This window comes from Acanthopagrus latus, chromosome 21, assembly GCF_904848185.1.
Source record: "Acanthopagrus latus isolate v.2019 chromosome 21, fAcaLat1.1, whole genome shotgun sequence".
Classification (NCBI taxonomy): Eukaryota; Metazoa; Chordata; class Actinopteri; order Spariformes; family Sparidae; genus Acanthopagrus; species Acanthopagrus latus.
In genome coordinates, this window is record NC_051059.1 from 11,331,441 (window position 1) to 11,344,989 (window position 13,549).

The window sequence follows — 13,549 nt, forward strand, 5'->3', positions numbered from 1 at the left end:
ATGTTGTAAACCATGCAAGTGACCTACCTGCGTGATCCTCACGACGGTGTAGGCCACTTGCAGCCTGTCAGCGGCTGGTGGAGGTGGCGACGTAGCAAATTCCCGGCTGTAGTTTACCCAGTAAACACCCCCGCCCTGCATCCTCGACTCACAACTGTGTCTCTGAGCAAGGTGGAGTGGACAGGCCAAGTGTCCGCATGGAGGGTTTGCACTTCACACCTCCGTGCACACTCCTGCAGATAAAAGCAGCTCCAGACGATGGATTGTTAAACCCAGGAAAACCAGGGCTCAACTCTGCTCAAGAGAGACTGCAAAAAGCTGGAGTGGTCCGTGTGTTTGCTGGGGAAACTACAGGTCACAATCCCCTGCAAGGAGTGGTGTTGTGCTAAAACAAAGTCAAGTTCATAAAAAACTGAAGGGAAGATTATTTTGCTGAACAAGGGTTTCAGGACTCACCCCTGAATTCCATCGTTTTGTGCAAAGTAATGGTGCATTTGATTCAGTCGCCTTTCACTAAAACCTTTAGTTAGATCACAAAGTCATCAAACTGAATAAACACCTGATGACGTTTACATCACATGATACTGACAGTCAAAGTGAGTGCCAAAAACCTTTCCTAACTTTACTGTTTCTTTACTTTTCCAGACTTTTTCTCTCCTTCATGAACTTTGGAAATAAGGGAAGTTGTGCCAGAAACCCCTGTTCAAACTCAACCAAAGCCGACATTAATCACTTTCGAAACAGCTAATTTCCTCATCAAAAATGGAGGACTGGCATTTTCAGATGTATCCACTCTGTTTTTAAAGGTTTTGTTGAGAGAAAGATACATGATCAAGGTCAAGGTTCAAGGTCAAAAACAGGATTGCACAAGGAAATGCAGTCGTAGCCTCCAGCAGACACACACACACAGAAGATGCAAAAACAAATATTAATTTTGAGCAAGAATAAAAAGATAATTAGGCACAACAATAGGAGCAAAGAGTTGGAATAATGAGGTAACTCAGTAAAGCTGAACCTGTGTTTGAGAAATGGTGAAGGTTCCGTATGTATGGACATCTTCAGTGGGTGAGACACAGAGTCTCGCTAGAAATGGAAAGGTTTCGTGGAATTGTGAAGCTGTAGTGTTGAATGGCTAGCAAATTGTTGCGTTGTGATGGATGAGTGCAACACACAGGAGGAACTGCCCAGTGTCAAGTTTATGGGAGGAGGAGAAACAGAACAACTTGGTTCCTACAGTCGTGGCGCCATCGTGTGGTGGATGGCCAAAGAGTTTTGCTGTACATTTCCACAACAGTCGGGGTGCTTCCATTAACTCTCATTGTGTAATTTGTGCTCCAGTGTCATTTTCCCTGTAAACTCAAAAACAGGAGAATATTTTTCAGACATGTTAACAAACAAACATACATTCAGGCTTCAGGTGAATGCAACGATATTGTCCTGCCAAATGTTATCATTTTCCGTTCAGTATATAATTATAGTATTTAATTGCATTTGTATTTCATGTTGATTAGTGGTATGAACAGTATGAAATTCCTCTGATATTTCCCTTTGGTATGACTGCTGGCGTGGCTGTTTTAACAGGGCTACCTCTGCCTGGCTACTGTCCCGAGAAAAAACAACCAACAGAATCTCAACTGGACCTGTACACCATGACCCCAGCGATACGAAAAGGCTGAATAAAACGCCTGGTTGTCTTTATAAGCAGGCAGGTTTCGTAACTTACTGATGTAGCAGAAAGAATGCCGGTTTTGAGCCGCCTCCAGTCCAGGTGGTGAGGGGAAACACATACCAGCATGGGAACAGACTTTGATGCACCACCGGCGCTCATTCGTGTGAATACCTAATAGTTTGCTCTCATTTTATCTTGGTTTGTATGTCCTCCACTTTTCTCCTTCTTTGCCTTTCTTTCTTCCAGCGAGGTTTTTTTTTTTTTTTTTTTTGGAAGTTTCCACAGTTGTTCCAGTTGTTTCACCTTCACCTGGGGATATCGACCAGGGAAAACAATGTCTCACCATGTTTGAGTTGTGAATTGGCCCCATTTGTCCTTTGTGTTTTAACATTGAAAGCAGGTTTATACGGAACAAAACTACACGTGGGTGGTGTATTAGTATTTACTACAGAATGATAAGTAAAGAGTAGAATAAGGTTGTCTACCACCAGTTTAAGTTCATATTTCACCCGTTATAAGCACTGCAGTGAGAAAATAAAACATTTAATTCATTTGATTCCTTAAACATGTTATTTAAGAGACATGAAGTCAGTAAATGTGCTTGTTTAACACCCAACATATCTACCTCAAAGGACTTCTGATGCAGAAACACCTCCAGAAAATCAAAGAACACACTTCAGGGAGCAGGTTAATAAGGAGCCTTGCCAAAAAGAAGTTGAGGGATGAACAACGTGCATTTTCTGGAGGAGTTTCTTCTTCAGAAGTCATATGAGGTAGATACTGGCATAGTCTGGCACCAAAGTGAGGTCTGGTAATACAATGACCCTTCCTTCTTTTTTAGGTTCCTTGGTTTGTCTCAGGAAAAAGAAGCTAAGCTAGCGGCGCCCTGAGATGGTCAGAGCTTTGTCCTGTGACCAAAACCGACTTACTCAAGAAGATAGTTCCTACATGAAACTGCTCCAATAAGGGTCTGTGGATTATCTTACAGTTTTTTTCCAGTTGTTAAAACACAATTTTGCAAACTAGGCTGGTTTTATCAAAATACTCAACGCAATTCACAAAACCACACACCCAAACTGCAAAATACCTCATATATCCTGCAAAATGAAGCACTGCAACCAAAACTCCACATAGCATCATCAAAATCAAATTTTCGCACCCAACGGCGCACACTTCATTCATATTACCATATTTTTGTCGAACCAGCTACACACTGTTGGGCATAATGAAAAGCACTCTCATCTTCAGCATGCTTTGCCATAATACTAAAATCATTCACATTGTGGAGAATTCTTGAGATTGTTCACATGCACAGAAATATTTGCAGATACACACATGCTGTTGAAGCATTTAATTTTTTATTTTTCACCAAACAAGTTAGTGCAACATATGCACAGCAGATATATTTACATTGGAGTGGACGAAAATATGCTCACAAAACAGAAAAATGAAAATTGCAGAAAATGGGAGAGGCTTCACTCTCTGTCCAGCCTCTCGCGGTGTCCGCCCATGGTTGATGACATGATCAGCTAAGGCTGCTCTGATTTCATCTGAAAGTTGTTGTCTTCTTTGGCCATGACCTCCTCTACCAGCTCTACCTCTCACACCCCCCCACATTCTCACCCTCCCTCCTCCGTCTGCCATTGCTGTTGGGAAAAAAAATGCTATGCATGTCATTTTATTGTGTTAGCAATCGGAAAGAACTGTAAGTAATCATGTTATCTGGAAAGAGACATTGCTATAGAGCTGTTCAAATGTTAGTTTTGGTGCTTTGAGCATCACAAGTCTGAGAGCTGAGACATCTCTATAGCGGATATTTCCAAAACTGTCCAACTCACAACACAAGATGGACCAGTTTTACTGGTAAGAGGAAGAGCATGTATTTCTGATTTGGGGGTGAGCTGTCCCTTTCAGAGCCCTTAGATGATGTTTTAGAGCTTCTGAGTGGATATCATATAACCATCAGGTGAAGTTATCTGTCCATCTCCACTGTGTAAGAGTGAAACTACATGAATAGGAGCCATGATGTCACTGAACATGTTCGGCAGACCTTCCCTGAAGGAAGGCTCACCCTGCTCATCTTCAGATTTGGGCTTCCTCCTCATTTTTCTGCTTCTTCCAGCATTCCCGTCAGAGCTGGAGACTTGTATGAACTAGTGAGTGTGCGTGCGTTTTTGTGTGCGTGTGTGTGTTTGCTATATGCATGCATGTTTGCGCCTGTATGCTCACCATGCACGACACAGGAAGCTTGCGCAAGAATTTGAATCACCTACTCTCCCCTGTGCCTTTGGATTATGCAACAATTGACTCACAGATCCTGGAAAGCGTCTCGGGAGATGGAAGTGTGCATTTTGATACTTGACAGTGGGACGTGATCTCAGGGAAAAAAAATCCATGTATCCTTATAAACATCCTGTCGTGCATTTAGTGTTAAAGCACAGGTCTTTGAGATACGCTCCACAGGATGATCATATATGGAGATTCATACAGATGATTTCTGATGGAGGGAGAGTGAGAGTCTGACGGAAGGACACACCTCTCTGCCTCCCTCTCTCTTACCACAGCGTGTTGCAGCCTGTGTCAGGATGTGATTCAGTTTATTATGGACTGAGCTCACAGAGGCTGTCGCACAAGGGACGGGAGAGGCCTCTCAGACAGTCAGAGAGGAGAGCAGCAGTGGGATAACTGAATCTGAAACACGTCACAGAGAGACATCGCGCCCAGAAAGGTCTGTAACTCTCAGCACCTTGATTTCTTTGACTTACCGCAGCCAGATTGGACCAACTTTTGCCTCTTTCCCATTCTTTCTTCCACCTTAAAATAATAATTCACTTTTCTTGACTTGCGCGGAGTGTTTTTTGACAAACCTGTGACTCATTATTTCAAAACTCTGGACTGCAGGCTCGTTCACAGCTATCACCCTACTGGCGGGAACACAAGCAGTGTTGTGGTGGTTTTCCAATTCTTGTCGAACGCTTTATTTTACGACGTTTGATTTAGTCGTTTTCGACCCAAACTATTGCTCTCCGTCGTCCAAAATCATTTACATGCTGTATCTTTACCCACTTTGTCGGTTTCTCTTGTGCAAGTTGAATTGAATTACATCACGTTACTTTTTTTTTTTTTTTTTTTTTCCTCAGCACACTTTGTCCATCACAACAGTATATCTATGGCGTAAGTCCCTTGCAACATGAGGTAGCAATTTGCTGATTTCTGTGTTTTCCTCTGTGGGCTGGAGCAGCATCGCGATGACCTGTTTTTTTTTTTTATCATTAACAGTTTTCTTGTCACTTCTGAGTAACAATGCTATCACCTGAAAGCATCAAAGCATTGTTACGACTCGGCTTTCTCTTACATTTTTTGTTAATGGTGTAAGACGGGCCTTGATTCGCTTTGTTTACTCGCTCACTCTCGTATAAAGCCATCAGGGGAAACATAAACAGTTTGCTTTCGTGGGACCAGAGCAAGGAAATTGGTACTTAATAAGGAAATAAGGACGTGATGTTCTCATGAAGGGAAATCTGGTTATGGAGAGATTGTCTCATCTTTGAACCAATTAAATTCTCTCATTTTCAGAATACGTTGGTCAAGGATGCAGCCTTCTGGGACCTCTGCTTTGTATGGGACTGATTTTCCATTGTGCTCAATGAGAGGGGGTCCAATCAAGAGTTAGAAATTAGGACAACGAAAAAAAACCCCCCAAAAGTGAATCAAAGACTGTGTCGAAATCCTCCTCTATGACACTGTGCTGCCAGTGTTTGGCGTGTTTTAGCACGCTGCCTCTGAGTTAAACTACGCTGTTGCCTAGAGGGTTTGATGTGAATACTTTAGAGGCTGCGTCAGGATGGCAACCATCCTTTAATTCTAGAAACAACTTGTGTACCCTGAGTGAATAATGTTTTCATCACCAGGCATTAAGCCCGAGGATTCTGTCGTAAAGGTATTTTCCATCACTTTTGTCCCCCCTTTTCTACTACCTCTTTTCTTTATTCACCGTTAGAAGCCATTTCCCTAAAGAGTCGATTCTTTTTTACAGCCAGTTCCTGTTGACATTTGATGTAACAGCGGTCCACTTCACAAAAGTGTGCAGACATATCGTTAGTGTCAGCCCGCCACGGTTTTGTCACAAGTTGTTTTTGAAGCCGACTGTTGCGGATGGCGACAGAAGAGCAAGGATCTTGCACACTATATTTTTAGCAAGCCTTTAAAAGAGATAATGTCTGAAATCTGGTTTCAGTCTCAAACTGGGCTTTTTGAAAAAACAATTATCAAAAAAACTTAACAATAATAATATTCATAGGATAAGTTACTGATAATACCTTACTTGCCGCATACTTCAGCATAGATCTGATTAGTGACCACTACCACAGACAAGAACAATCGTACCATCAGTCTTGGAGAGATAAGATCCCACAGAGGATAAACAGCTGACATTTAAGTAAATCTTATTTCATTCACTGTGGAAAGTACAGAAGCAACTTTTTAAGCCATTTTTTAATTTCCTCTAAAATATCCACCCTGTTTTTTTTACTACTTACATTACAACTAGGTACTAGTTATTTCACAACTATCGTCCCTTATGTCAAAATCATTCAAAGGTTTCCTTGAAATGAGGGTCATAATCATGATTAATCATCATTTTAAAATAAAGAAACTAAGAAGACATGAGAAAGGCGTCAACATTTTCAGGAACAATAGAAGAATTTAACCAAAAGCCGAAAGGAAACCCTAATATTGCAATATAAAGAATACAAAATGTATCTGGTTGTTAACTATCACCCCCATATTGGGAAATGTGTATTAGCAGCAATTTATTGTTATCTGTGAAATTACAGCTGATAAATAAACACAATAATAATACAAAGTCGAACTCCTTTTATTAACTTAACAAGCGCGGCATCTTCACTCTGCCACACAGTGGGTGGTGGTTGGGAAAGAGAAAGAAGGAGAAGAAGAACAGCACGCAACACATGTTCAATGGTTCAGAGAGGAGGGGAAAAGTCTGCAAGCTTTAACACAACACATCTTATTGAGCTGTGGAGGATTAAATCATTCAAATGCGTGACATCATCTTGATGTATAGTCTGGGGTCCGAGCGGGAACACGTGGGCCTGGACAAATTCCGTTGGCGGGCAAATCTTATTGGTTTGAACAGGCGCAAAGTTTGTGTCTGGTATCTCGTTCATCTGTACAAATCTATGGGACTCTTTGAAAGTCTGCAGAAAGTCTGCTTGAGGCTCCTTGAGGTCTGGAAGAAACAACCCACAGCACTTGCAGACAGCAAAGTCTGAACATGCAGCAGTACTGAGGCCCCTTTCCTTTTAGATTACAGCAAAACATATTGAGGTTCTAACTTTTGTCTCTCCCATTCAGGATCAAAACTCCTTCGAGCATGAGCGCCAACAATAACTGTACGTCTGTCTCGGACTGTGGCGGAAACCCTGAGGAAGAGAGCGTTGTGAGCAATGACTACTCCACCGCCTTAGGTGCCTTCATCCTCAGCTTAGTCTTCCTCCTGGGCGTCCCTGGCAACCTCTTCATCGTCTGGAGCATCCTGGCACGCATCCGACGACGCTCAGTCACCACCCTCCTCATCCTTAACCTGGCGTGTGCCGATGGCCTTCTCATGGCCCTCACCATCTTCTTCATCGTCTACCTGGCCAAGCAGACGTGGGTCTTTGGCGGAGTCATGTGTAAAGGCCTGTTCTACCTGTGCAACTCCAACATGTACGCCTCCATCTTTCTGATCATGTTAATGAGCGTGCACAGGCTGGTGGTCGTGGTGTTTCCGAGGAGAGTGTCCGCTAAGCTCACCAGGAGGGTTATGACGAGGGTGATCGCGGGCATGTGGGTGCTGGTGTTCCTGTTTGCAATACCTTCGATCGTGTTCCGAGAAGTGAGAGAGGACAAAGATGAGAACAAGAGATTAAGATTGGTGTGTGCACCCAATCACACCCTGCCTACATATGTAAGTACACTAGGACTGCAGTTATTTCCATTATGGTAAATGCATTACCGACCACTGAAACACTAACAGTAGCGACTGGGTTGTTGCAAAACTCTGACGAATCATTATCATTTCCCCACTTCCCCATACTCAAAAAGATGAAGGTTAGTGAAATTCTGGAGGGAGATCGGGCCATTTTTCAAGGCTAAACAACATATTTGACCCATCCCATTAGCTAACCTTAGCATTCAACCACTTCATACTAACATTACTGTTTGATTAAATCCATTGTGTATCAAAACAGTTACAGAGCTAAAGAATGGAGAAAGACACATTTTTTTAAATCTCTTTTGAGTTTTGCCATGAACTACAAATCACACCGTTTAAGCCAACATAGATGCTAACTAACTATCTGTCTGCTCAAGAACAGCTTATGCCATCAAACTCTTTGTTTTATAAATGCAAACATCTGACATGTTTTTTTTGTATTGCTGTCATCCTACCCTGCCCTGTTCGGACAGTTCCATTCATGTCTACAGAGGAGTGTGGAGTCATTTCAGTGAGCACATCTGTTTTGTATCCCTGTGCGTGCAGGTGAGGTTTCAGTACGCCTTTGAGACGGTGTCGGGATTCATTCTTCCTTACACAATCATCATAATCAGCTACATGCTCATCCTGAGACGCCTGAAGCAGACCAAGTTCCGCAGGAATGTCCACAGCGAGAAACTCATCCTGGCTATCGTGGTGATGTTTGGCCTGTTCTGGCTGCCATACCATGTCATCAACATGATACAGGTGTGTGATGGCACACGAAACACTCTTTTCTGATTTAATCTAATCATCCTGATCGTTTGAATGAACACTGAGTCTGTTTTGATCAAGGTGGCGGCTGAGTGGTTCACTCCCAATTCACCTGAAAGAAATAGGTGAGTATCAACATTTTCACCAACTTATTTTCATTGACAAACAGTTCTTTCACAAAAGAAACATTAGGAGGTATTAATTCTCAGTATTAAAACAGTAGCCATGTTTATTTGTGATTTCTATATTGTGTTTCTATATTGTGACTTTTTAGTCATTTCGTGTGTTTTTGTGGTCTTTTTATTGGGGGGCCGTTTTGTGTCTTGCAGTTGTTTTGTTTCTATTTTATAGTTCTTTTTATTGCTGTTTTCATTTTGTATGTCTTTCTAGTTATTCTGTCTCTTCTGGCTAAATTGTGTCTCTTTGTAGTTGTTTTGTGTTGGGAGGTCGTCAGTAATACATCTTTGAAAGTATTATACTTTTTCATAGTCAAGTGAATTAAATAAAATTGTGTCTTTAAACATACAGTATAAACACATTATATAGTTGTAGCTGAGGTACTTAATACTCTGTTCATCTGCAGGTTGGAACATATTTATACATCCAGTCGTGCAGTGACCTCGGCTTTGGCCTTCATCAGCAGCTGTGCCAATCCTGTCCTCTACACCTTCGCTGGGAAGTCCTACATCCGGCGGAACGGCTTTGCCTTCATGGCTAGGCTCTTTGAAGGCGCATCTCTGGACTCAGCGGGAACCAAAGCGAGTCGGGTCATAGCTAAAGACAATGTGGGAAACAGCACTGTTGACTCAAGCAGCCAAGTCAATGCTACTTCACTCAATGGGATGTGAACGCTGAATGAACTTTGTGCCTAAATGAGAGAAAATGTATAGAACTACGTAGGAGTGTGTATATCTTGGGTAAAGCAACATTTGTGAATGCCTTTGCTGTTATTAAACATATGGACAATGCCAGTACCAGCTTAGAGCTGATCATCAGGTATTCTGTTTTGTAGATAATTTGTGATGAATGAAACAAAGCTTTGGCTGGATGTCAGTGGTGCAGCAACAAGAAATGTAATTGTTTATCTTTGGTATGTAAATATTCTGTATAAATTTATTTTTATTACATTTTGTGTCAGTTACATAAAATCACACTTGAGAAAGGGAAACAGTTAACTATGAAATAACCACTTAAACTTAGAGCTGTACGTATTTGGAGAGCATCAATCTTTAATTTCTCAACAGGTTATCCCTTACTTTACAGCCCCCTATTTACACATTTTTACTAATGTACAGTATTCTTAAGCAATTATAAACACTCCCAGAAATGTACAACTGAGTTTAACTGTACTGTTATGTCTTTATACCACAGCATCCACTTATGGTTGCTGGCAAACACATAGTTGTCTAAACACTGTATTAAATGTTTATACTATTTATAAATGCCAAATACAGGCACTTAAAGTTTTGCTTCCAACTTGATGCTTATTAACTCAATGTTTATTCCAGATTCCAGTTTGTGACTTTCAGGCCAGGGAGACAGCTAAACCACTTGCATTTTATTTTTTTTCCTTTTGCAGTTAATTTAGGTATTGCATCAAAAACACCAAATACATTTGAACAGAATCTGGTGTAAGACACAGGAACTGGGCTCCACACTTGAAATACATCTAGAGCTGGATTCTGACATGTGGTCAATATCACACTGATCTTTTGTAAAATCTACCAACTATAAACAAACTGCTCCCAACTGTTTATTCCATACTGAAAACTTGAGGGCCATTTAATACATTTTACAGTTTGTCAATTTGATGGCAAGTTTTGTTTCCTCCTTTCAAGGCAATAAGCACATGAATCTCAGTTTTGAAAGTCTGATGCACTGAGTTGAAAGCACTGGGATACAAGTTTCATTAAGCATGCAATTTCATTGTCCAATAAAGCAGAACATTTGTTCGAGAGACTCTCTTTACACACAGACATGTAACCCTAACAATCACTCTCCACACAGCTTTAAGGCATTTTGAGCGATGACTGCACCATAGCGGCCTCAGTGTCAGTGATCTGAAAGATTGTCAAATCTGTAGATCAAGTTTACACATAAAGGTTATCTTCAAAATGACGACAAGCGTTTCCTGTTTATTGAGCCACTCTGCCAGCACACATCTGCACTTTAGACTTAGTCTAACTACTGATGGACAGCATGCATATTCTGCATTACCATTTACACCATGTACATGATCTGGGAGAAAAACAAACACAAAAATGGTGTAATCCTTAACACTTTATTTAGCAATGAATCTCAGTTACAATCATTTCACCAGAGAACTTTTATAGGATGGAGCCTACACGTTCTTAGACAGGGTTGTTAACAGATTACATCTAGTTGACATTACACAAAGTGTATTACTGGCATCTTTTTAACATCCTGCATGTTGTATAAAGAGCACACCTGTAGTTTGTGCCAGTACTGTGTGTTAAGGTAATATTAAAACAAAGTAAATGCCAAGTATGCAAAATGCCTTTAACTTAAGTATTACTTTGGCAACATTCCTTTTGAAAATTGCCAAATTTTCAATGTTTGATCAGATTACATTTCCCTTATGTGCAATCCAGTGATTACATTACTAATTATCAAAATGCTATTATATTTAATAACTTACTACATAACATCACAACCCTTTGAAGAGATAGTAAAGATATTCCATATTTTCAGGATGTAAATCATTTGTGGGTGAACTTGAATTCACAAATTGGGACGACCCAGCCTTGAACGTCAAAGAGTGTCCCTGTTACCTGTAAAGCAAAAAAGATGAATTAGTTGAGTTATGAGTTAGTTTGATATTCATTCACTTTATTATCAGAGGCTGTAGATTAGCAGTGCTGTCACCCAAAACTATAGCAATAAAAGCCAGACAGTCACTTAATTCAGCAAATTTTAACAGCCCCCAAAAAAAGGGAAGTTCAAAAATGTATATAAATCAAGATACATTACAATGCTTTTGACATACACACTGGTAATTTTACCATTTCAGAACACCAATACTGACCTGATTCAAGATATTTCCAGTCCAGGCTTGTCAATCCTAGACGCACACAAAAAAAAAGAAGACACGTGAGCGGATAGTCTGAGCTTGCAAACCAATAAACATCCTCACTAGTATTTAAATTGTCAAACCCATCAGTGCAGTGAAAGAATAATCATCAGTTTCAGGTGAAACACGGACTCACATGCAAATCATCATTAAGGTTTGACATTATCTAAAGCACTGCATTCGATTTGTTGTGTAAAACTGGTTTATGCAGTCCAACGTAACTGTTCACTTTGACTCAAGCATGACTTCTGGCAATTTTACAAACATTAATGACAATAGTTTATTGCAGCACTGATGTGTCCAGATGCATTACTTTTAAAAGATACCCAATTGTCACACTTTTAAGAAATCCAGCTATTTTACTTCTTGACGAGTCTTTAAAACAAACAGATATATAAAACGTACTTTACTATCAAATGTAAAGTTCTACCAGCTCATTTTAAGGATCAAATAGCAAAGGAAAGTTCTATGTATAACACATGCGTAATATGGGTTGGCTGATGATCAGATCAGACATTCAGCAGCTTCTTTTGTTGTTTAACAATAACTGCCGGAACAAATTTTACATTTTGATGTAGGAGGAAATGTGCAGAGTAACTCTCGACTATAATCTCTCGTCTGATAAATGTAGGACTGAAAAGTATAATATTTGGCCCCAAAAACTGTAGGTAAGTGAAAGTAAACACAAGACTCCAGTATATGCACGTAATTACGTAGAGATACTGGCACGTTGATCATCTTTAAACTAACACGAGGCCTGAGGCCTGCCAGATGCACGTGGAAGTTAAAGACAACTAACTTTATATTAAAACTATATTTCCACAATACAGCAAACCACAAGAGAGTGGATTATTAGAATAAATGTATTAACATCCAAAGACAGCATTCACTTGTCTGCAGCCTTTCAGCTCATTCATTAGAGCAGGCCATGAGGTCGGTGCGGTGCTACTGAAGCAGCGAGCTAACACTCATCACCCGAGCGGGAATAACCGCAACAAACGGCGACACGCAGTTTAATAAACACATCCACCGCGACATAAACAACACAATCTGATACACCATGGGAATACATACCTTAATGACAGCAGCACACATGCTGGTGTTGGCGCTCCGCCGAGGTACGACCGACCGCCTTCACCGCAACAAGGAAGAGAGGCTGTTTAATGAGGCTGAGGCTCAATTTATGTCTTTATCAAAACCACGTGCTGTCCGCCCCCCGTCACCAAACACAGCTTCCGGCTCCGGAGGAACAGCCCACAACACGGCATGTTCTTCAATATCAAAACATGGTTTAAAAGCATACTAACAGCTTCTCTTTAATGCGCCAGTAGTGTTTAATATATCTGAAGTTAAATGTTAAACTGAACTGTATCAACAGACGTACTGACGTCATTCATCCAGCAGCTTCGAGCGCTGAGCGTAGAAACGTCATTTCGGACTAATACAAAATAAAAATTACATAAAGATGATATTCAACAAAAATCGAGAACACATTGAAAGGCCACACAGGCCACACACTACGAGGGCTCTCTTTTTTAAAAACTACATCGATAGGCTATTTCTGTCATTCATTTCTTATTCAACCTCATACCTATTATACCGTATAATTTAAGACTTTTTCAATTTGTATGGGTCACTTTTACTTTTGCTCAAGTAATACTTAATTTCACTGTTAACTTTGACTCAAGTGTGACTTCTTGGTTGCTTTACAAACACTGATGAAAGCAGGATTGATGGAAGGGCTCTTGTGTTAGGCTGCATTTCTTTTAGCAGTTGCTGCAAAAAGTACCCAAAACTCATACTAGAGTATAAGTACATACATGTATGGCTAAATTACTGGGGTGAGAATGAAAATAAACCAAAGAATAAGAAATTTAAAATCAAAAATGTTACAATCAAATCCAGATTCTTGTACAGTAGGCCTGGGAACCAGAGTATCTTTCAGCCAATTGTGTTTTGTTTAGCATTTAGAAAAATAATTCAATGTAAACGTTGATTTTAAAAATCCCGCTTTCGTCCAACAATAATGCGTCGACAGAAC

The 13,549-nt window shown here is 40.5% G+C and overlaps 1 protein-coding gene and 1 long non-coding RNA gene across 2 annotated transcripts; one reads left to right on the forward strand and one right to left on the reverse strand.

The window, feature by feature from the left end:
* The first annotated feature begins 4,284 nt into the window (after positions 1-4,284).
* Positions 4,285-9,399, forward strand: ltb4r2b (leukotriene B4 receptor 2b). The gene is made up of 5 exons (XM_037083360.1): positions 4,285-4,397; positions 7,043-7,637; positions 8,211-8,411; positions 8,499-8,542; positions 9,001-9,399. Exons 2-5 carry the CDS (start codon positions 7,062-7,064, stop codon positions 9,263-9,265), a joined length of 1,086 nt encoding a protein of 361 aa, XP_036939255.1. The 5' UTR covers positions 4,285-4,397; positions 7,043-7,061; the 3' UTR covers positions 9,266-9,399.
* Positions 9,400-10,679: 1,280 nt separating this feature from the next.
* On the reverse strand, positions 10,680-12,716 carry LOC119010845. The gene is made up of 3 exons (XR_005072069.1): positions 12,583-12,716; positions 11,464-11,499; positions 10,680-11,209 (listed from the first exon to the last, which is right to left on the reverse strand). It is a non-coding gene; the product is annotated as an uncharacterized LOC119010845 (long non-coding RNA).
* Positions 12,717-13,549: the final 833 nt, after the last annotated feature.

Coding starts and splice junctions, on each gene's coding strand:
- ltb4r2b (XM_037083360.1), top strand. CDS start 7,062: ATGAGCGCCAACAATAACTGTACGTCTGTCTCGGACTGTGGCGGAAAC. Junction 7,638..8,210: donor ATCACACCCTGCCTACATAT/GTAAGTACACTA, acceptor CTGTGCGTGCAG/GTGAGGTTTCAGTACGCCTT. Junction 8,412..8,498: donor ATGTCATCAACATGATACAG/GTGTGTGATGGC, acceptor GTTTTGATCAAG/GTGGCGGCTGAGTGGTTCAC.